At 44.2% G+C, this 23,914-nt stretch overlaps 3 protein-coding genes across 8 annotated transcripts in view; all 3 read left to right on the forward strand.

Moving 5' to 3' along the window:
* The window catches only part of LOC311015324 (uncharacterized protein), a gene marked incomplete at its 3' end in the record, with an annotated part of 558,532 nt that overhangs the window by 71,326 nt on the left and 463,292 nt on the right, over window positions 1-23,914 (forward strand). The window lies entirely within an intron of this gene.
* LOC311010666 (NLR family CARD domain-containing protein 3-like) overlaps window positions 1-23,914 on the forward strand; it is a gene marked incomplete at its 5' end in the record, with an annotated part of 160,137 nt that overhangs the window by 43,673 nt on the left and 92,550 nt on the right. The window contains one exon of the mRNA XM_084005253.1: window positions 3,531-4,895. The remainder of the gene's footprint in view (window positions 1-3,530; window positions 4,896-23,914) is intronic.
* LOC311028678 (neoverrucotoxin subunit alpha-like) overlaps window positions 401-23,914 on the forward strand; it is a 116,064-nt gene continuing 92,550 nt past the window's right edge. For 2 of the 6 annotated variants that reach the window (XR_014598760.1, XR_014598761.1), the window contains exons 1-2: window positions 401-1,703; window positions 2,401-3,449. Coding sequence is in view for 1 of the 6 variants with exons in the window: in XM_084033380.1 (XP_083889506.1) it covers window positions 1,514-1,703; window positions 2,401-2,951 (741 nt within the window). In the remaining 5 variants the exon portion in view is untranslated. Of the gene's footprint in view, window positions 1,704-2,400; window positions 6,959-23,914 lie in introns of those variants that run through there. The other 4 variants (XR_014598762.1, XR_014598763.1, XR_014598764.1 and 1 more) reach the window with 4 other exon arrangements.

A 23,914-nucleotide genomic window follows, 5' to 3' on the forward strand; every position in this document is an offset into this window, starting at 1 on the left:
AGTACAACATCAACACAACAACAGAGAATGATCACTTTTTCTCAGTTTAAAAGTCCCCAGAAGTGACAGAAGTGTGTGTGTCTTCAGTCTGTCAGGTTGTCTCATCACAGAGGACGGCTGTTCTTCTCTGGCCTCAGCTCTGGACTCCAACCCCTCCTATCTGAGACAGCTGGACCTGAGCTACAATCATCCAGGAGACTCAGGAGTCAAGCTGCTGTCTGCTGGACTGGAGGGTCCACACTGCAGACTGGACTCTCTCAGGTGAGGACAGATGGACAGACATCAGACTGGACACTCTCAGGTGAGGACAGATGGACAGACATCAGACTGGACTCTCAGGTGAGGACAGGTGGACAGACATCAGACTGGACACTCTCAGGTGAGGACAGATGGACAGACATCAGACTGGACTCTCAGGTGAGGACAGATGGACAGACATCAGACTGGACTCTCAGGTGAGGACAGATGGACAGACATCAGACTGGACTCTCAGGTGAGGACAGATGGACACTAAGGTGAGGACAGATGGACAGACATCAGACTGGACTCTCAGGTGAGGACAGATGGACAGACATAAGACTGGACTCTCTCAGGTGAGGACAAGTGGACAGACATCAGACTGGACACTCTCAGGTGAGGACAGATGGACAGACATCAGACTGGACTCTCAGGTGAGGACAGATGGACAGACATCAGACTGGACTCTCAGGTGAGGACAGATGGACACTAAGGTGAGGACAGATGGACAGACATCAGACTGGACACTCTCAGGTGAGGACAGATGGACAGACATCAGGCTGGACACTCTCAGGTGAAGACAGATGGACAGACATCAGACTGGACACTCAGGTGAGGACAGATGGACAGACATCAGACTGGACTCTCAGGTGAGGACAGATGGACAGACATCAGACTGGACTCTCTCAGGTGAGGACAAGTGGACAGACATCACACTGGACTCTCAGGTGAGGACAGGTGGACAGACATCAGACTGGACTCTCAGGTGAGGACAGATGGACAGACATCAGACTGGACTCTCAGGTGAGGACCGATGGACGGACATCAGACTGGACTCTCAGGTGAGGACAGATGGACGGACATCAGACTGGACTCTCAGGTGAGGAGAGATGGACAGACATCAGACTGGACTCTCAGGTGTGGACAGATGGACAGACATCAGACTGGACTCTCAGGTGAGGACAGATGGACGGACATCAGACTGGACTCTCAGGTGAGGACAGATGGACGGACATCAGACTGGACTCTCAGGTGAGGACAGATGGACGGACATCAGACTGGACTCTCAGGTGTGGACAGATGGACAGACATCAGACTGGACACTCAGGTGAGGACAGGTGGACAGACATCAGACTGGACACTCTCAGGTGAGGAAAGATGGACAGACATCAGACTAGACACTCTCAGGTGAGGACAGATGGACAGACATCAGACTGGACACTCAGGTGAGGACAGATGGACAGACATCAGACTAGACACTCTCAGGTGAGGACAGATGGACAGACATCAGACTGGACACTCAGGTGAGGACAGGTGGACAGACATCAGACTGGACTCTCAGGTGAGGACAGATGGACAACAGTCTCTGACTGAGGAGCTGGGCTTCATGTTTACTGGTGTTTGCATGTCTTCCTGCAGGGTGGACCATGGGGGACAGCAGAGACTGAGACCTGGTCTGATGAAGTGTGAGTATGTCTTCAGTAACTCAGCTGCTCCAGATTTGAACGTGTTCATGACTGAAATCCGATTCTAATCAGGACGTAGCGTTTGTTTCTTCGTGGCTGTAAAGATGTCGTGTTGTGTTCACACCAAACGCCACATTTTCACCTTCAATTCCACACAAAGTCAACGCAGAGACGCAAACGGACGCCAATTCCTGCCGGACGGCAACGGAGGCGAATACCCAACATTCCCGTTGTTGTGGTGTTTGTGTGAGTTTAAATATTTGAAGTGAAGAGAGAAGTTCCTGAGACTCTGTGTCTCTAAAGCGTCTCAGCGTTGAGATGGTCCTCCTGTCGTCCTGACGTCCCTGAATCCTAAATGGAGGACCCAGATGTTGTCTCCTGGGTCTGTGGTCCCCCAGAGCTCTACCATAGTAGCTCACATTAGTCCACAGACCAGACCACAGTTTGGTCTGGTTTCAATCTTTACTCATTTTAGGCCCAACTGTGATATTTTTACTACCAACGATGTCGTTTTGTAGCGTTTTTGTTTTGTTCGTTAAGGTTTTTTCAGACGGTTTCAAACGTTGACCGTTGGGTCCAGAAAACACGTTGTTTCCATGGAAACGTAATAGAGAGTGGAGATGAGTTGTATGGGGACGTAGTTTAGTGGGAGACAGAGATGAACCTTTAGCTGCATTGTGTTTGTTCTCTCCATCAGATGTCTGTGAACTGGAACTGGACACAAACACAGTCAGCAGAGAACTCAAACTGGACGACAACAACAGGAAGGTGACACGTGTGGACGACGACCAGTCATATCCAGATCATCCAGACAGATTTGTCTCACAGCCTCAGCTGCTGTGTAGAGACGGTCTGACTGGTCGCTGTTACTGGGAGGTCCAGTGGAGAGGACTGGTTCATATATCAGTGAGTTACAGAGGAATCAAGAGGAGAGGAGACGACTCTAAGTTTGGAGGGAATGATCAGTCCTGGAGTCTGGATTGTTATGATGGTGGTTATTATGTCTGGCACAAAAACAGACATACACCCTTCATCTCCTCCCCCTCCTCCTCCTCCTCCTCTGGTGTGCTAGCAGTGTACTTGGACTGTCCTGCTGGCACTCTGACCTTCTACAAAGTCTCCTCTGACAAACTGATCCACCTCCACACCTTCAACACCACATTCACTGAACCTCTTTATCCTGGGTTTGGATTCTGGTCTAGATCACCATTCTGGTCTGGATCATCAGTGTCTCTGCGTCGTCTTTAGGTCTGAAGTCGTGTTCACACCGAACGTGAAGCTCATTTTTCACACGCTGTGATTACATATCCAATCCATTCCAATCCACTTTATTTAGATCCCATTTTAACAAACACAAGGTTTTCCAAAGTGCTGCACAAGATAAAACACAATAAAAAGTACAGAATAGAAAGATAAAAGGAATCAAATAAACAGATCAGATAAAAATATGCACGTATACACATAAAATCATCAAATCAACTCCCTACATGGTGTCAGAAGACAAAGACAATCCATCCAGAGTCAATTCAAAGATGAGAATCTGTGTCTCTAAAGAGTCTCAGCCAGGAACCAGATGTTGTCTCCTGGGTCTGTGTCCCCCAGAGGTCTAGGTAGTAGACCACATTAGTCCAGAGACCAGGCTATGTGAGGAACCAGAGACTGTGGTCCCCCAGAGTTCTAGATAGTAGCTCACATTAGTCCAGAGACCAGACTATGTGTGGAACCAGAGACTGTGGTCCCCCAGAGGTCTAGATAGTAGACCACATTAGTCCAGAGACCAGACCAGACTATGTGGAGGCACCAGAGACTGTCTGTGGTCCCCCAGAGGTCTAGATAGTAGACCACATTAGTCCAGAGACCAGACTATGTGAGGAACCAGAGACTGTGGTCCCCCAGAGGTCTAGATAGTAGACCACATTAGTCCAGAGACCAGACTATGGGAGGAACCAGATACTGTGGTCCCCTAGAGGTCTAGATAGTAGCTCACATTAGTCCAGAGACCAGACCAGACTATGTGAGGAACCAGAGACCAGACTTTGTGAGGAACCAGAGACTGTGGTCCCCCAGAGGTCTAGATAGTAGCTCACATTAGTCCAGAGACCAGACTATGTGAGGAACCAGAGACTGTGGTCCCCCAGAGGTCTAGATAGTAGCTCACATTAGTCCAGAGACCAGACTATGTGAGGAACCAGAGGCTGTGGTCCCCCAGAGGTCTAGATAGTAGCTCACATTAGTCCAGAGACCAGACTATGTGAGGAACCAGAGGCTGTGGTCCCCCAGAGGTCTAGATAGTAGCTCACATTAGTCCAGAGACCAGACTATGTGAGGAACCAGAGACTGTGGTCCCCCAGAGGTCTAGATAGTAGACCACATTAGTCCAGAGACCAGACTATGTGAGGAACCAGAGACTGTGGTCCCCCAGAGGTCTAGATAGTAGACCACATTAGTCCAGAGACCAGACTATGGGAGGAACCAGATAGTGTGGTCCCCTAGAGGTCTAGATAGTAGCTCACATTAGTCCAGAGACCAGACCAGACTATGTGAGGAACCAGAGACCAGACTTTGTGAGGAACCAGAGACTGTGGTCCCCCAGAGGTCTAGATAGTAGACCACATTAGTCCAGAGACCAGACTATGTGAGGAACCAGAGACTGTGGTCCCCCAGAGGTCTAGATAGTAGCTCACATTAGTCCAGAGACCAGACTATGTGAGGAACCAGAGACTGTGGTCCCCCAGAGGTCTAGATAGTAGCTCACATTAGTCCAGAGACCAGACTATGTGAGGAACCAGAGGCTGTGGTCCCCCAGAGGTCTAGATAGTAGCTCACATTAGTCCAGAGACCAGACTATGTGAGGAACCAGAGGCTGTGGTCCCCCAGAGGTCTAGATAGTAGCTCACATTAGTCCAGAGACCAGACTATGTGAGGAACCAGAGACTGTGGTCCCCCAGAGGTCTAGATAGTAGCCCACATTAGTCCAGAGACCAGACTATGTGAGGAACCAGAGACTGTGGTCCCCCAGAGGTCTAGATAGTAGCCCACATTAGTCCAGAGACCAGACTATGTGAGGAACCAGAGACTGTGGTCCCCCAGAGGTCTAGATAGTAGACCACATTAGTCCAGAGACCAGACCAGACTATGTGAGGAACCAGAGACCAGACTTTGTGAGGAACCAGAGACTGTGGTCCCCCAGAGGTCTAGATAGTAGCTCACATTAGTCCAGAGACCAGACTATGTGAGGAACCAGAGACTGTGGTCCCCCAAAGGTCTAGATAGTAGCTCACATTAGTCCAGAGACCAGACTATGTGAGGAACCAGAGACTGTGGTCCCCCAGAGGTCTAGATAGTAGCTCACATTAGTCCAGAGAGCAGACTATGTGAGGAACCAGAGACTGTCTGTGGTCCCCCAGAGGTCTAGATAGTAGCTCACACTAGTCCAGAGACCAGACTATGTGAGGAACCAGAGACTGTGGTCCCCCAGAGGTCTAGATATAGACCACATTAGTCCAGAGACCAGACTATGTGAGGAACCAGAGACTGTGGTCCCCCAGAGGTCTAGATAGTAGCTCACATTAGTCCAGAGAGCAGACTATGTGAGGAACCAGAGACTGTCTGTGGTCCCCCAGAGGTCTAGATAGTAGCTCACACTAGTCCAGAGACCAGACTATGTGAGGAACCAGAGACTGTGGTCCCCCAGAGGTCTAGATATAGACCACATTAGTCCAGAGACCAGACTATGTGAGGAACCAGAGACTGTGGTCCCCCAGAGGTCTAGATAGTAGCTCACATTAGTCCAGAGAGCAGACTATGTGAGGAACCAGAGACTGTCTGTGGTCCCCCAGAGGTCTAGATAGTAGACCACATGAGTCCAGAGACCAGACTATGTGAGGAACCAGAGACTGTGGTCCCCGAGAGGTCTAGATAGTAGCTCACATTAGTCCAGAGACCAGACTATGTGAGGAACCAGAGACTGTCTGTGGTCCCCCAGAGGTCTAGTAGCTGACATTAGTCCAGAGACCAGACTATGTGAGGAACCAGAGACTGTGGGCCACCAGAGGTCTAGATAGTAGACCACATTAGTCCAGAGAGCAGACTATGTGAGGAACCAGAGACTGTGGTCCCCCAGAGGTCTAGACCCTTGAATGGCTGACATCATTGAAGCTGTTCTTCTATATTAGTTCCACATATTCTATTGTAAATGTTCCGTTTTCATAATGATGTAACGATGTCATTCTACTATCTGACTGTGTGTATTGTTCTGCACCAATCACCACGTCACATTCCTTGTGTGTGAAAACATACTTGTCAATGAAGTGTTTGTGATCGTGTATTGATCCAGAAGATCCTTCAGTGTTTGGAATGAGATCTGCAATGTATCCCCTTCCACCTCTGCTCAACTCTTCTGCATGCTTCCCTTTCTCTCTCATGTTACTCTGATGGATAGTTGAACATGAAAACAAGAAATTACTATTCATTGGAATTCAAATAGAGTTCATACATTTTCATTTGATGCAAGTTTTATTTTAGAGGAAGAAAAGAACAGAATAAAGTTTGTCTTCACAATCTGGCATGGTTTTCCATGTTATTGTTTTGAAATGATCTTTTTCTTTAGAAAGGCAAATTACCATCACATACATGAATTCCAATCTTAGTCATTCAAAGACAGATAAAGATGCTTCCAGGAAGTCCATGTGATTTGGTCCATATTGGCCTTCTGGAATGTTTTTCTGACTCTTACTGGTTTTAGTTGAGAACAGTATCAGAACAGAACAGAACTGGGGACCACTTGAGACAATCCAAATAACACTCACACACACAAACAAAGGGAGGACAGGTTCACACAATGCCCAAGTACAGTCATATGAAATCACATCTAATTGGTTTTACATACTCAGTCCATTTGGTCCAGATCCTGTAAAACCTTTCTTTTTCCACTTTGAGGGAAAAAGATCTCCTCTCCATAACATAGATCTCATAGACCATGTCCATCCATTCTTCACTGGTGGGGTTCTGCCTTCAACTTGTTGTGGTTCTAACCTGTCACCTTCAGCACCCTGGACAGCGCCGCAGAGGAGCCGCGGAGAGGCCGCAGTTGAGTGCGTCTGCGCTCAGAGCTCATTAGGACCTGATGTGCGTCACCTGGGAGACGCCACTGGGAGAAGGCTACTCTCGCCACACAGAACTCTTTCCCTGCCCTTTCCCCTGATTTTAGAGTTGTTAAAGTATAGGAAATAAAGTGTCAATTTTTTTACCTGCAACTTGGACTCCTCCTATATCCACACCTTACATTTGTTGCCGAAACCCGGGAGAAGAAACAAGAAGAATGCATGACAGCTGAAGACGCGGATAATAGGACAAAGCAACAATGTCGAACCTGCAAAGACAAAAGAAACTAAGGGGAGCAATACGGGCCGCTACGACACGACTCTTGGACAAGATTGATCGGGAGGTTGAAAAAGAAGATCCCAGCACAGATTTGCTGGATGAATATTTGGAGCATCTGACGGCGAGAGAAAGAGCTTTAATGGATAGTGACCATGACATTGAAGCGGAGACAGCAGGGGATGATTTGGAAGATGAGGTTAATTCAGCCTTTGAATACATGGATCGAATCATGTCAAGAAAGACCCGGATAAAACGCATCCTGAGAAATATGGACGACAATCAGAGCGCAGCTTCAGTGACTTCCCAATATTCAAACAATGAGGTGAGAAGACAAGCAGGCAAGTTGCCAAAATTGGTCATTGAGAAGTTTTCCGGAGATGTTTTTGGAGCCAGTTTGAGACAGCAGTTGACAATAATGCCAGTCTAACCAAGTCTGATAAATGTACATATTTGAAGTCGTTTTTATATGGCACTGCAGCTAATGTAGTTATGGGACTTTCTTTATCAGACCAAAATGATGACAATGCAAAGAAAATGCTTATCAGCCGATTTGGGCGTAAAGATCTCATCATAAATGCACATATGAATAAGCTATTAAATCTGACACCAGTAAAAAGGGCCTGGGATGTCGCAGCTTTACGCAGGCTATATGATGACATCGAGATACAAGTGTGCAGTTTAGGCTCAATGGGAGTAGTCTCTGACAGTTATGGCAACTTGCTCTGCCCTATTCTCATGAAGATGATACCAGAAGAAATGGCTTTGCAGTTCACCCGTCAAAACGCTAGTGAAAGAGATGATGCAAATAATGACAACACGTTCACTGTCCAAAGCCTGATGACGTTCTTCCAAAAGGAGGTTGAAAGTCGTGAAAGAGCAGCCAATCTCACCCAGAATGTGCACCAACCAGATAAAGAGAAACAATGGGGAAAGTCCTATGTGGAGAAAAGAATACCGTAAAAAAGGAGATCTTACACAGCCTCTACAGCCTCGCTTCACGCTGTCAGCGTCAGAGATGAGCCAAAGTGTATATTCTGTGGAGGAAACCATCATAGATCTAAGAACTGTACAGAACTGACTCTTGAACTGAGGAGAGAAAAATGAAGAAAAGAAGGCAAGTGTTTTGTGTGTTTAGGCAGCAGACATATAGCGCGTCATTGTAAGACGCAGGGAATTACCTGTGAAGAATGTGGACGAAGACACCACAAAGTAGTCTGTCCTCAATTAGCCAATCAACAAGAAGAACACACAGAAGAGAGACAAGAAAGCACACAGCAAGTTGCCCGAAATCTTACAGCAGATGCAGTGATAGCAAGTGCAGCTCCCAGTAGTTCTATGAGTAGTACAGTTTTACTCCAAACAGCTACCGTTTGGATAGACGCACCCACTCAAAGTCAGGTGGCTGGATGTCTTTTAGATGGAGGGAGCTCACGTAGTTTTATTCCAGAAGACATATCCAGAGCACTTAACCTGCCAATAGTAGGTAAAGAAACACTTCATGTTTTTGTATTTGGCTCCAAAACACCTCAAAGACTGACATGCAAGAAGGTGAAGGTGCGTTTAAGGAACATCAGAAATAATCAGAATATCGAAGTTCAGCTCCTGGAGACGCCCAAGGTGAGCTCTTCAATTATTATAATGGCGAGTGAAACGATAAGAAATGATTTGGAGTCAAAAGGAATGCCTGTGGCGGATGTTCCCGTGTGAGGAATGGAATCAGAAGAACTGGGAGTCCTAATTGGAGGAGACCAGTACTGGAGAATTGTCACTGGTCAAATGGAAAGGCTGGAAGACGGACTTGTTGCGCTGGAAAGTGTGTTTGGATGGCTTGTGCAAGGAGAGGTCACCACACTGAATCTTGTCACCGAAGCTGTTGACGTTGAACTGCTGCATGTCTGTGTTGAGCAGATCAAACCCTCTCCAACCAGTTGGGCAGGTTTTGGGAACTGGAGTCACTCGGAATAGGTAAGGAAGAATTACATTCCCAGACAGATGAAACAGTTCTGAAAAGATTTGAAGAAACTGTGAAGTTTGTTGACGGCAGATACGAAGTCCGACTGCCCTGGAAAAATGAGCATGTAACTATGTCTTCAAATGATGTTACAGCTAAAAACAGATCTGATCATCTAATGAGAAGGCTTCAAATTAATCCAACTCTTTTTGATAGATATGACGCTGTCAAGGCCGTAGCCAGGATTTTTCAAATACCGAGGTCAATCCCAACTCAACCCTCAAAACAAAAGTCCTCCTGGCCTGAACTGCCCCCCTGACCCACCCCAAGGTCAAAAAGAAAGAAATAAGCACGAATAAAACAGATCAGTGTGGCTAATTACACTTTTATTTTCAGTAATAACTAACATGTTGAACTGCAACGTTGTGGTCCGCCATGGTTCTGTGTACATGCATGAGAGCAAGACCAGACAGCCTCTCATCCCCCATGCCAGATCGAAGCCAGTTTTTGAGTCGGCGTAGAGCTGAGAAAGACCTTTCACAGGAGCAAGTGGTGACTGGCAATGTGAGGTACATACAAAGGATGCACTGAATATTGGGATAAAAGCCCATGTCAATGCTCTGCAGTGTCTCCTTTGCTGATTCAGGGAGATGTCCAGTATACATCTTGAAATGATGTTTCCATCTGTGTATTTCTTGCTCTGCAGCATCAGGCTGGGGCAGGTCCTCTTTGTACCATGACAGGAGAAGATTTTCTTTGCTGTCGGTCAGCTGTGGCAGGGCATTCGGCACTAGGAGGGCTGCAAGCAGCGCTGGTTCATCGCCTTCAGCAAACCTGGTCTTCAGTTCTCTAGTGACATGGTCGAGGAAAGGAAGAAACAAATTCACTCGATAATGCTCTGCAACTGAATCTGAAGGTGCATTGCTTCTGTGTTTTTGTGTTGTTGTTATGCGTTTCTTAACAGGGGCAACATCAATGGTGCTAGCCATCCGCACTGCTTCTTGATAAATGGAGCTGAATCTCTCCTCACAGCGCAGGCTCTCAATGACCTCAGCCACTTCTCGCCCCTCCTTGTAGGCGCTTAATAGATCCACATTTGGTGACTGCAGCCTTGTTGTCAGTGGCAGTATGTAGCCAAGAACTTTGTGGACTATTACTGCAGTAATGATCGTATCAAACGATTCTATGCTGTTTCGCAGCCTGCTGGCCTTTTCTGAATTAAGGCGTGTTCCATCACTTTCAATTTTTTGCAGTGCCGAGTAAATGGGATGGAGCTTCGAGAGGAAGGCACCCACTGTTTTTATTCTGGACCCCCATCTGGTATCAGACATCAAAGGGATTCCTCCTCTGGCCCCCTCACCTTGCTCCTGCAAAACATGGTCTTGCAGCATGTTTTTCTTTGTAGCCGATGCTGAGAAGAAAACAGCTATTTTCTCAATCGTAGTCATCGTGTTTCTCACGATTGGGACATCACTGCATCCATGGACCACCACAAGATTCAAGGCATGGCTACGGCAGTGAGTAAAAAGGGCTCGTGGTTGAAGCTCCCTTATCTTCTTCTGAACACCACCCAACCTACCGCTCATGGTGCTAGCACCGTCATACCCTTGGCCCCGCAGAAAAGCAATAGGGAGCCCCCACTTCTCTAACTGTGCTAGGATGGCATGAGTGATGGATGCAGCATCCTGCCTGTCAAGTGCACAAAAACCCAGAAAATCCTCTTGTATCTCAAAAACCTCTGATACATAACGGATGCAAATAGATAACTGCTCTGTTCCACCTATATCTGCTGTTTCATCTGCCAAAACTGAGAAGTATTTTGATTGTTTGATTTTCTGAATAATCGTTTCTTGGATCTCTGCCCCACAGCATGCAATCAATTCATTTTGAATTGATGGTGACACATATGTAGCATTCCGAGGTGCTGTCTCAAGGTGTAGTTTAAGTGTGTCATCAAACTTGGGTTTCCAGTTAACAAAGTGCTGGAAGTTGCCATCCTCTTCAAGGGTCTCTCCATTCCAATTGCCACGGAATGCAATATTTCTCTTTCCAAGATTCAGTATTATGTCAAGGATCGAAAGCAAGATGTTACGGTTGGTCTGAACTTTGTCTGAATATGTTTTACTGATTACAGAATGTATGTCTTTCCTTTGTCCTTTACATACATGAAGGAAGTTTTCTGCCAGATCAGAAGCTGCCATATGCCCTGGAGTGTTTCCGTGATTTTGGATGATCCCCCTTTTCTCACCTACAGCATTCTTCCAGTCCTTAAATCCCTCCCTCTGGAATGTGGCATTTGACCCTTTTTGTTTGCCAAACATCATAGGTCTACATGTTAGGGCTAAGTTAGATGTTAGATGTTAGATCTAAGGATGAAGAGGAAGGTTTTTGACCTGGTGATGGCAGTGAGGAGACTCGAGGAGGAGAAGAGGATTCTTGTTGCAGAAATGCATAATCATTGGAGGTGTCTTTGCACCCGTGCAGACATATGACATGAATATGACATCAGGTATGTATTGTAGTTATATTTGGCATACATTACAATATATCAGAAAGTTTCTATTGAATAAAGGCTCTATGTGTTTTTACGTGTAAGGTGAGACGTGGGGCCTGCAACAAGATGGGATCCTAGGTCTACAGAGCATGACGTTGAAGAACTTAAAAGCAAGCAACAGCATGTCAAAGCATGCAAAGAAGTGTTACGTGCAAGTTCTGACGGAACAGAACATCAGCTTTGACAGTGATTCTGAGGACCATACCGGGAGTGACTCTGAACAAGACTAAACAGCACTGTCATGGCCAGAGTCTTTTTTATGCTGTTGTGTGCTGGGGAGGCAGCATTAAGAAGAGGGCCACTAGGACAGGCGGCTAAGGAGTGCTGGCTCTGTTTTTGGCATGGAGCTGAAGTTCATCACATCAGCTGCAGAGAAAAGTCTCTTTCTGCCCCAACCATCACATCACTTTTTCTAGTATCCACTATCCATCTCACCGTCTTACAGGCTACATTAGCCACTCTACACAATCTGGACTGTGGTCCTAACATTTACCCCTGTTGACTTGTATTATCTTTCGTGTGTCTGTTGTTCTATTTATCTTACCTTCTTTGTATTATTTTTGTTCAGGAATTCTTTTATGTTCACACTCACATAGTCATATTTAACAACATACACAGCTTTGCACTGATTGAATCCCTGCACTGTCTACTTTTGCACTACCACCACTGCAAAACACTCCATAGCTGCCCCTCAAGGTCAATGTATCACAGGGTCAGGCCCTACCAGTCCTTTGTAATCACTTGACATGCTCTTCACTTTTTACATTTGTCTGAGTTCTTCTTGTTATGTGGTCCTGTGGTCGGTATGTCACACTGTTCATAGGTTGTTTTGTATCCTGACTCTGAGCCCATGCTGTGACTTTCATAATCGAATTAGGCCTTATTTTAATGTTGTGCCCTGAAGATCTTGCCAGTTTGTTAATCTTATGTAATCATCTTTACTGCTGATACTGACTCTGTTTTCCTGTGATGGTCACAAATTCATGTTGCAAGTAAATCTACTTAAATGTTCCTTGTCTTGACTTTCATTGCGCATCCATAACAGTGTCTCAGTGAGCTGAAGTCGATACCTGGAAAAGAGGAAGAGTACACCCTGCTCACATAGCTAAATGTATACACACCCACGCTCATCCACAGTTACATAATTGATTAATCATTGTGGAGTAACACCTATAAGAACAAGGTAAGATAAGTCCAAAGAGAGGGATCAACCAGTTACTACTGTAGAATCCCCATGAGCCCACAGTCAACATGTCTTTTAGCTTTACATCTAGAATGTGTATTTGGGACAATAGATGAGTAAATCTTTTGGCTTTTTTCAAACATCTTAGGCTGGTAGATCCTTTCAATACTTAATAATTATTTCAACAACGAAACAATTATTTTATCATTGTATATATCATGTATTATATGTAGGCTACTATTAACTCATTCCCATTGGAGAACCGAGGACCCGCTGTCCGGAAGTGTTTTCGTCACATGTCTTTTTCTGATAACCTCCACATACCTCAACAGCGTTACCATAGACTGTATAAAATAGTGCGTTATCTGTTACAAAACCATTGCCTGGTATCAGTCTGGACCCAGACAAACAAAACTGTCATTTATTTCAAACTGATCGAGATCTTGTGTTCATGAAGTCGCCCCCTTCACACACACACACACACACACACACACACACACACACACACACACACACACGCATGTAGAAGGCTTCACCCCCAAGGGTGTCTGGACACTAGAGGACAGCCGACAGCGGGCACTCGGCCGTCGGCCCGGATCCCCCGCCCGCGTTCGACTACTGTTTTGGCTTAAATATCTGAAATAAAAAAACATATTCACTTTTTGTTGATATGTATCATCTAGATGCAGTGTAATAACTAGTTCAGCTGCACTGCATATTTCATATATTCAGTAGATATATCATTTTACAACCCTATCTCCAATCCTAATTCAGAAACCGGAAGTACTGTGAGGCTGATCTGTATCAAGCTAAATGGCGGGCCTGTAGGGAATTGTAGTTTTTTTTTTAATATTAGTGTTTTTCCTAGAAATTGAAGTTGTAAACACTGAATTGAGAGTACACTGAGCAGTTTAAGGGGATGGTGAACACATATGTGTAATCAAATTTAAAAAATCTGTTTGTTAAATGGGTGAAAATTAATTTCAACCATATTTGACAGCGCCCCCCGTTGGCGACTATACTCACATGATAGCTGAGATCAAGAGTTCTCCAGAACAGTTTCTACTATGTCTGTAGCCCCTTTTTTTGCTGAATTATAAGCCTTCAAACTTGCACCAAGGTCAAGGTTCAAAGGTCAACATTTCAAAGCAGGAGGCATGTAGAATCTTCATACTGACATATGTTACTCTCCAGGTCAAGACCTTTCCAATGATGTATTTGGTTTAGCTCCCCAGCAAAGTTTTAATTGTTTCGCTTCATGGACATGCACCATCCCAGGCTTAGTTTCAGAGAGCACTTTGAAGGCCCAGTATATGAAATGAAGCTGTTTGTTTGTTTGTTTATTTTTGATTTTTTAGTGGAACTAGTGATCAACATGAGTCACTTTAAGAGCTTACAATCCTGCTGAGAATCTAGGGCAGTACTACAGGCTTGGAGGAAAGCCTGGATTAAGGTTAGGGTTAGGGTTGGGACTCAAAAGACCAAGCTGTTTCCATTCCAATCATCATCAATGTTGTCACTTTCAGATTTTCATATACTTTGAACTATACTATAATTGAACCAGGTGCACACCAAATCTTAATCAGTTTGAAAAACATTCTGTAATTAGTTTAGTAAATGATGCTCAAAGCTTCTTATATTGCCGTAGGTGGGTATAAAACACAACATACACAGTAGTTGTGGGTTATCACAAAATACTGCCTACAACTCCAAATACTGTACTATCTGGACTATATATCACTCTGTATTTGTATGGAAGCGTATTCCTGCCATGTCAGAAAAAGAAAAACGTAGTAACAGAGCACAGACTGGGTGAGGGGGCATGCTGGAGACAATAGTCCAGTGCTGCCACAAGCTTCATGCCTGGCACCCTTGCAAGCAGTCCCTGAGAGGTCATAGGCTGGGGGTGGGAAACCTTTTTATATGAAGAACTACACTACTGACGGGCCAGGTGGCCTGACTTATGCTAACTCATAGTTAGCATCCCTGCTGAAAAAAAACGCATAGAGCAGCACCAAAACACAACATATGCTGGTCTTGCTAGAGACTTTTCACCAGCAAGACCAGCATATGTTGTGTTTTGGTGCTGCTCTATGCGTTTTCTTTCAGCAGGGTTGCTTGTACAGTAAGTGTGGGCGCAGTGTATTTCATGAATAAGGCAACGCTTTGATGACAAATCAGACCTGAGGCCTTTGATCATGAACACATTGGCCGGATTTAACAACAGGCCACATGTGGCCTACCTTGCAGGGCCAGGCCTTATATTTCCCACCACTATCATAGGCCTTAGTAAACCACATACCTGTTAAGTCATTCCAGGGTGACCAGATAGATGTCCTCAGTGTCCGGGCACATTCCCTATTATCAGGGAAAACATAGGAGAACTACCTCTGTCCCTGGTTTTATGACAAGAAATCCTTCACTTTTAAATGATATTGATGGCCAAACTGGAAATGTTCCCGGCTGTCCCAGGCTCATTTCTCCGGTTTTGATCTCTGAAGTCTGATCACCTTATGTCATGCACTGTATGTTGACACAGAGGATGAGAAAAATCATTTCCGAAATTTGACACCAATCTGTGTTTGTATGAAGCAAATAAGATGAAAAAATGGCCTTTCTGTGTGGCGCTTCAGACGCTGTGAGATTTCAATTCACTTCCCTATTTTTTTCCATATAATATTTCCTATTATCCAATTACTGCCAAATTTGGTACTTGTTCTGTCACTGCACGCGACTTTCTGCTATCTACCTTTTTCCATGAAATACAGCACAAAAGATGTAAAGGATAGAGCCAAAAAAGTTACAGAACATAGGGGCAAGCAAAGACTTTTCAGGGAATAATCAACAAAATACTTTATTATTCATCCAAATGTGAACAAATAGACATGCATACAAAACAAACAGTAGGAAAGTAGAATCTCAATAACTCAATAACTGGTTGGTAGGGAGGTGGTGATTTAGGAGTGGAACGTGCTGGCTGGCTCCCAGGTGTCCTCCCAGATTCTGTCACTGTAAATAGTGCACAAGTCATCTTACACACAGCATATACAATATAGAAATATGCTATTGTGTTGCACTAAATAGTTTTCTTGGTCATTCCTTTTATAATTTGTTTTCACAGTTGGTCCCTTTCAGCTCTCAAAGCAAACTCAAGACCAGTGGAGATTTTGTGTGAATATGTGGCTTCCAACCGAAATCAGACCCCTTCACAGAGACCAGTTAGCTTCATAGTCCATAGTACGGTTCACGTTTTATGTACTGTTAACAACACGAACCTTCCCATAGACCGCTGGAACATGCAGACCAGCCAACAACTAGTCTTCTGACTCGTTTGAATATATGTCGTCTGAAGCTGATAAATAAAGGTTTGGTTTATTTTCTGTGCTGTTTGTCAAACAGTGACTTTGAACTACTGGACCCATACTGCAGCAGAGATCTCCAGAGGGGAGGAGAAGTGGGAACAGAAAGAGGACTGAGGTCCAATTCATGGTTACATAATAGCCCCTTTTAGATGGACCAGGTGGCACATTTGCAGCAAGGTAAAGGCTGCAATCTGCCGCCTTGTCTATCTAAAAGGGAGGTGTAATATTCCTTCTTTTCCAAAAAGCTCCCACTTGGCTGCCATTGAAGTTGGCATAAACATGTGATGTGACGTGAAGCACGGCAATAAGTGTACCCTCCGAGGCATCAAATTGGCTGTCCAAAACAGACCCCAGTATACCGCCGTCTGTTTATATCCGTGGACCTAACCACAAAAACGACGGCAGAACTGGCAGCTGGCTGCCCAGTATAACAACGGCAAATGACCCAACACACTGGACACCCAGTCGCTTGGACACAGTCATGGGACCTTTGAAGTTCTGTCGGGTTAACCGTGTCGCTATGCAATTCATTGCCACAACAGTAGGGAGCACGGTAATGTGGTAGGTGGACCCTTACAATAGTATCTGGCTAGCACCACGGAGCCCTCTGCACTCTGCGTCAATGTGTAACCCTGAATTGGGCTTAAGACCCCATCAGAGCTGAAGTGGACTAGCCAGTGATCTGAGTCCTCTTTAAGTGAACTCATTATGTGAACACAAGGGGGCCAGAGTTAATTTCTTCAGTCCGCTTCACGGCCCATTTTAAGAGGACTGAGTTTGGTTAATTATGGGTACAGCAGTTTTCACTTGGAACAAAATGACTGCAGTTTGGCCAAAACCACATAAAATTAACCAAATAAACCAAATGACAAATTAGCAAATGTATAGGGCAAAGCTGGTTACAATGTTAGCTTCATATGTCATACGACCAAACGTGAGCTAGAAGACTACCTTTAGGCTGGCGTGTACTACATGTTCTCATGTGGTCTCAGTTCGGTTCACTTCAAGAGGGGTCTGAGTTTGCTTGGAGTGTTCCTTATGCCAAAGATTCACTGCTCTCAGTTCACTTTGAGGGCTGAAAGGGTCCATGTGTGAACACACTAAGACTGTGTGTGCAGCTATGTTATATAATAACAAGTATTAATGTACAGTATATGGCAAAGTAAATGTGAAAGTAATACTCCATCATCATCTTTAAGTAAAACCACAGATACATCAATTCATAGGGCGTATTCTAGTGTATGGATGAATGAATGAATGAATGAATGCGTATGAGGGCTGTCACTTTTTCAAAAAATCAAGTTCAAACAAATTGGAAATGACACGCAATTTATTCAAATTGTTTTGTTTTTGCTTTGTTAGTTACTTTTCCATCTCCACTATAGAACCCAACATACTTCCATACACTTAGTCTCAGATGCTTTGGTGTCGTGATTGACCGCTCAGGACGGCTTTGATGACTAGTGGCTTCCATTTTCGTAGCAAACAACAGTTGAATTGATAGGTCAAGTGTTAATAGGGCGTGCAATAGGTCAAGCTGATTTAGAGTGCCCTTTGCTGGATCACAAGGTGAACTACTTCAAACGGTCTGTTGTGCTTATAGACTGTACATTTTGAATTAGAACAGGTCATTACATTCCAATAAGAAATTCCCCTCCCCACATTTGAACGAATATTCAAATTTCGTATAAAAAGTGACAGCCCTAATACGTATTACATTTACAGAATAAGCCAGCACTTACCATGAAGGCAAGGGCAGCCAGCGCACCTTGACCTCTGCCTTCCCCTGCAGACACACACACACACACACACACACACACACACACACACACAGACACACACACACACACACACAAACACACACACACACACACACACACACACACACACACACACGCACGCACGCACGCACACACACACACACACACAGTTTAGTGAAGTTACTTTAATGTTGGCTCTCTACACTGGCTCGATAGCTCAATAATAACAATAAAAACATCTGTTGTGGCATTCCATTTGCATTGTTGTTCTTGGCTAGTATTTACTGTATGCAACACCTGTGAGAGGGTTGAGACCTGAAAAAGGTTGAGAACCTCCAGCTTCAGTGTCAATTAGGGATGCAACGGTACAGTTTTTCCACGGTTCGGTATGCATCACGGTTTTTGGGATGCCATACGGTTTCAATATCTTTATTTTAAACTACTCAGACTAGCAAAGGCAATATAGCATTGTAAAAATAATTAAAAGCACAGATAAAATCAAACCACAAACCTTATTAAAACACAGTGCATTATCAGATCACATTAAACAGCAAACATAAAACCACACAAATTAAATATTAAAGGTGCCAGATGTAAGAATGTGGCCAAAAATGGTACTATACTCAAATTCAAAACACTGCAGCGAGTCGTATTTACATTTAGGCCGACTTTTCCTTCCTCAATAGAATGGATATATCATTATTTATGGTAACGTTAGCTGTTGACTAGATGGACATATCCGATGGAATAAGGTGATATTTGACAGAACCGTCAAATTCATTTTTGCCTCCCTTTCATAACGTTATATAGTTTATGGTGATTTACATGCAAAGACCGAAAGACGACTCGAATGTCCAGCCGCTGCTGGCAAACGCGCCGCCGAGCCTGAACAATGTGCTGCTCTCTACTTTTGAAGGGATCACACAGCATGCGCGGCTGTACAAAGGTTTGAAAACGTTTTGTGACGGGGAAACGTACCGAAAACATGTTGTTTGCCGTTGTGCATTGAACTGAACAGGGCGTATTGAACGGTTTGGTAAAATAGCGAATATTGTTGCATCCCTAATATCAATGTATTGTCAAATGTGGAATGACCGATGAGCCAGACAACAGTCAAGAGATTATCAGACAGCCTAATGAAAAATATGGTTATACCCCTTACCCCATTCATTCGTCTTGCCATGATTTCCTTCATTGGGAAGACTGTCTGTCGCCTGCATTTTTTGCAACCTTAAATGACAAAAGCAAAAAACAGGTTTTTGGAATAACAGTTCAACAAGTCACAGATCCTGTGGGTATTCAAAAGAGTGGTGGAGCAGTGTCATGCTGGGAAGCAGCAGCCCAGGCAGACAGAGCAATACTACAAGAGAGCTAGGGAGCAGCTGGCTACTGGCTAACAAGGGGGACAGAGGTAAGAGGAAGCTGGCAGAGAAGTTGGATGTGACCATGTACACTGTTGTTTCTGTGAATGACACTAGTCACACAAACAAGTCCAATAGCCACCCAGGCAACATCAAGACTTAAACAGTCACTTAAACAGTTTCTCAGAGTAGCCTCATGCAGTCTTGTGTACTTAAACACATTTCATCTAACAATGCCTATGCCATAAAGTGCCCACAGGTACACAGTGAAGTTTGAGTCAGGCCTAAGGTCATTTCACAATCTCAAGTCCCAAGAGGCAAGTACATGCACATTGTCTGTAGTGACTTTAAAATGCTGAGCTGACACAAAAAGCATTCTAATAAACATTCACGTCGAGCTGAACCCAACTAATACCTTTTAAAGTGGACCAAAGCAAAAAGCACTCCATTCTTTTTGTGCACACATTATGAGTTCATGTCAAAGAGGAGGACTCAGATCTCTTCCTAGTACACCTAAGCTCTGATGGGGCCTCAGTTATCTAGTGCTTTGTGGGCTGTGTAGTTGCTCTGCGTTGATTGCATCATCAACTTCCTTATATGCATGTTATGAACTCTCTGGTATTAGGCCATCAGCCATTAGCATCTTAATTATAATAATGACATTATATCATGTTTAGTATTATTTTTGCTTGTTTCACAAACACACAAATAAGTATAGTATTAATGTCTGGGTGTTTTCACATATTGTCCCCTTAAACTGAACCAAACCTAGTCCTTTTAAAGTGAACCAAGCAGTGGACCAAAGCAAAAAGAACGTCACATTATGAGTTCTCTGAAAGAGGACTCGGATCTCTTTCTGGTCTACTTCAGCTCTAATGGATCTCATCCTATGCCTATTCACACTCACCTGCAGCTGGGGCTGATCGTGCCTTTCCTGGGAGCGTGGCTGGGGCTGAGGGTGCAAGGGGAAAAGTTAACCAATGACATTTCACATTCTTACGGGAGGTGCTGATGTTGGAATTCAAAACTGAGCTGGAGTGGCACTGCTATTGATAGCTAAAATAACAGAGAGATAGTAAGAAATGGTAAGCCATGTCATAGTATATAGTGTAGTTCAATGACTTATTTGTTGTTGGCATGATCAAAGTTATTCATTAGAATTAAGCATTTACTGAAAACAAACTTGTTGGTTATACAATTACAAAAGTATACAACTTAAAGGAAAGGCAGACGATTAACTGCTAACATCAGACTGGCATGGGTGTATTTGACCCTTTATTAACTGTAACAGGTGAAGTTCACCTGGGTTCATTTGTTTTTGGCTAATACAACAATAACAAAAGGGACACATTTACAGATTGGGTGCCACAAATGTGTACTTACACTGTCTTTTCTTTTTCCGCGGATGCTCACTTTGGGGCTTAGGGTCTGCAGCTGGGGATGAGAGTTGGGAAAAGTTAGAGAATTATATATTCAGAGTCTCGGGGGAGCAGCTAAATGAATCGAAAGACATGGAATTCACCTTGTGTAACTTGTTTTAGATTAATACATTGATTACAAAAAACATGGGACAAATTTACAGATTGGGTGCAACAAATGTGTAATTACTCTGCCTTGTCTTTTTATGTTCCTGGGGCTGGGGAATATGCTGGGGGTCCTGAGGCTGTGACTGGGGCTGAGGGTCCACGGGACAAAGATCAAGGATGATATATTCTGGCTGGTCTTCGGGGAGGTGATGGTCTTCAGGGTCTGGCTGGAGTTCAGGGAGCTGGTGGTCTTCGGGGTGGGGCTGGCCTTCGGGGAGGTGGTGGTCTTCAGGGTGGGGCTGGTCTTCAGGGTCTGGCTGGAGTTCAGGGAGGTGGTGGTCTTCGGGGTGGGGCTGGCCTTCGGGGAGGTGGTGGTCTTCAGGGTGGGGCTGGTCTTCCGGATGGGGCTGGTCTTCGGGGAGGTGGTCGTCTTCCAGATGGGGCTGGTCTTCGGGGAGGTGGTTGTCTTCCAGGTGGGACTGGTCTTCCGGATGGGGCTGGTCTTCCAGATGGGGCTGGTCTTCGAGGAGGTGATGGTCTTTGGGGTGGAGCTGGTCTTGTTGGAGCTGGGGCTGGGACTGGGACTGGGACTGGGGCTGATCTGTTGTGGAGAACAAAGTAAGCAAACATTTCAATTCTGTACATATGGTCAGAAGAATCTTCAGAAAACAATAATGAACTCTGCATGAAACTAATCTTACCTTTTATTTTGAGTATAAACTCATAAGCCGTCTTCATGTTAATCAGGAAGTCGCTTAGTCGCTTATCATTTGGCAGATTGGTCACCACATCTGCACCCACTTGCCCTTGCTGTTCCTGTGGCTGGTGAACAGGATTGGCGTAGAGCCCAAGGCAGAACGTTTTTGAACCTGAAATTAAACAAGCACATTAGCAGTACACAATTAAACTACATTGCTACATAAATCTACTATCTAGAGACCCAATCTGGCAAAAAATAGTTTTGATCACTTTCGTGATAATTAAATAGTGTTTTCCATGTGATTAGAGACATACTGTGAAATTGATACACAGAACTATTCATTCATGAGGATTTTTTAATTGCAACTGCCGGTGCTCAATTTCAGTTGAAAATAAGTGATCAGATGTTGTGACAGTACTAAATATGGGTTCCACTCCACACTGGAGTGGGTTATTATATTACTGCGTACACAACTGACATAATCAACTTCCTTTACAAATCATTTCCTTTTTTCATCTTACACACATTACTTTGTACAACCAACATTCACATAGTGTAATGCGCTAGGTGATGGTGGTGTAGTGAATAGAGGTCTGGGTTTCTAAACACTGTGAGGCTAGTTTCTCATCGCAAGACTCCTACCCCAGTGTGGACTGAGGACAGTCTGGAACTGATCTGATCTTAACTCTTTAGCAGACTGAGTGTTACCAGTTTATGTGTGGGCTATGCAGTGGTTTACTAGTTGGCCTGTGTTGTTGGCCATTTACTCTGTGGAAATCTGGAGTAACTAAGAAAAACACTGACATAGTTGATGGTTCAAGTGAAAACATTAGGAAATCTTTTTGGTGTATATGTATATTTTAGAAACTGGTGTTGTGTACCAGGATATTGTGAAAATTACCCACAAAGCCATTTAGAATACATGCTGCATTCATTTAGGACCTCTGCCACAGAAAAAAAAGTCCACAGCCTATAAGGCCAACTTAAATCATCAAAGTGTTAAAAGTCCTGTATCTTAACCTCAACTTCTGTTAACTTCAAAAAAGCATGTATGTTCCAGATATTTATTTCAAGTTTGTATTGAACAGATGAACTATTGTTTTCCTTCTGATCTATGCATCCACAGACGGGGTCCTTGCCCCATCACACATTATCAATGAAAAGTGACAGAAATCATGTTGGGGGGGACTGACTTTCTTGAGGGAGAGAGATTCTATTTTCTGGACTGATGGAAATGATCCCCTTAAGACGGACAGATGGATGTGCATGTTAAGGTAAATACTGTGCGTAGTTTACCTTAACATGCACACATTACCGCTCAATTCATGAAGTATGAGCATTTTTACTTACAGCAATATTGGCGGAGGCCACCACCCGCGCTGCATTATGCCGCTGGTTTATGACTCCCTGCCCCCACTCACTTGTGTGCAGATCTTTGGATTTTTGCAGCTTCGGGTTTCTGCAAAGGCTTCTGAAACACCCGCTGCATGATCTACTGTTGGCCTGATTTGGCACTTTGCAGTGAGGGCAGGGTCTGAACTTTGGCTTTGTCATTCTGAAATGTACAACAGACAAACACACACAAAATATCAAACACTGATGCAAACACACGTATGCTCAAAAAAGACATTCATGCACATTCAGGTGGGCAAGTCGGAGCAGTGGTTAGCATCCCCAACTGTCATCCAGGAGACCATGTCGCTTTGGAAAAAAGCCTATACTTCATACCTGCCACTTTTACCTTTACCTGACAAAAATCCCTCACAACTTGGACTCAATTTGTCGTGATTATATTGTAAATCCTGATTGCTCTGCATGATATATTGAAAAAAAATCTACTTTTGACACCTGACTCAAATGGCTGTTTGTTGCCCAACTGTTTTGTCAAACTGAGTAGGTCTACAGCTTAAGGATGGGTAAATAGCATGTTGAATTTTCAAACTAACAGCCACCTTAATATCCTGGCAATAAGTCCCCTTAAGTTTTAGATAATAGCTTACTTTAACATCTACACCCAGCAAACAAGAGTAAACAAATGTCAAAGTTACAGTTACTTATTTGGCATGCTACTTTATCCTGAATATTGGCCTAGTTTACATTTTCAAGACAGCACTATGCTTAATTTAGCACTAATCTCACATTATCATTATGTTTGCTAGCTTAAAGCACACGTAGCTAGCTAAGAGGCTAACCTATATTGTGCAGCCTGTTGCACATTTCAACAAGGTATTACATATCTCTAACCCATGAAACTGATACAGTGCAGTCAGAACGACAACAACGGTGGTTTAAGATCAAATACAGGACATTTCCAACGTATTGTTTGCATGCATGCTGAAGTTACTTCATAGACAGTAAAGTTGTACTTAGCAGAGTCGAAAAACGCAATGATCGTCGGGATCGTTGTGTGTGCGCACTGACGTGTCACGTCA

This window comes from Eutrigla gurnardus (genome assembly GCF_963514095.1).
Source record: "Eutrigla gurnardus genome assembly, chromosome: 1".
Classification (NCBI taxonomy): domain Eukaryota; kingdom Metazoa; phylum Chordata; class Actinopteri; order Perciformes; family Triglidae; genus Eutrigla; species Eutrigla gurnardus.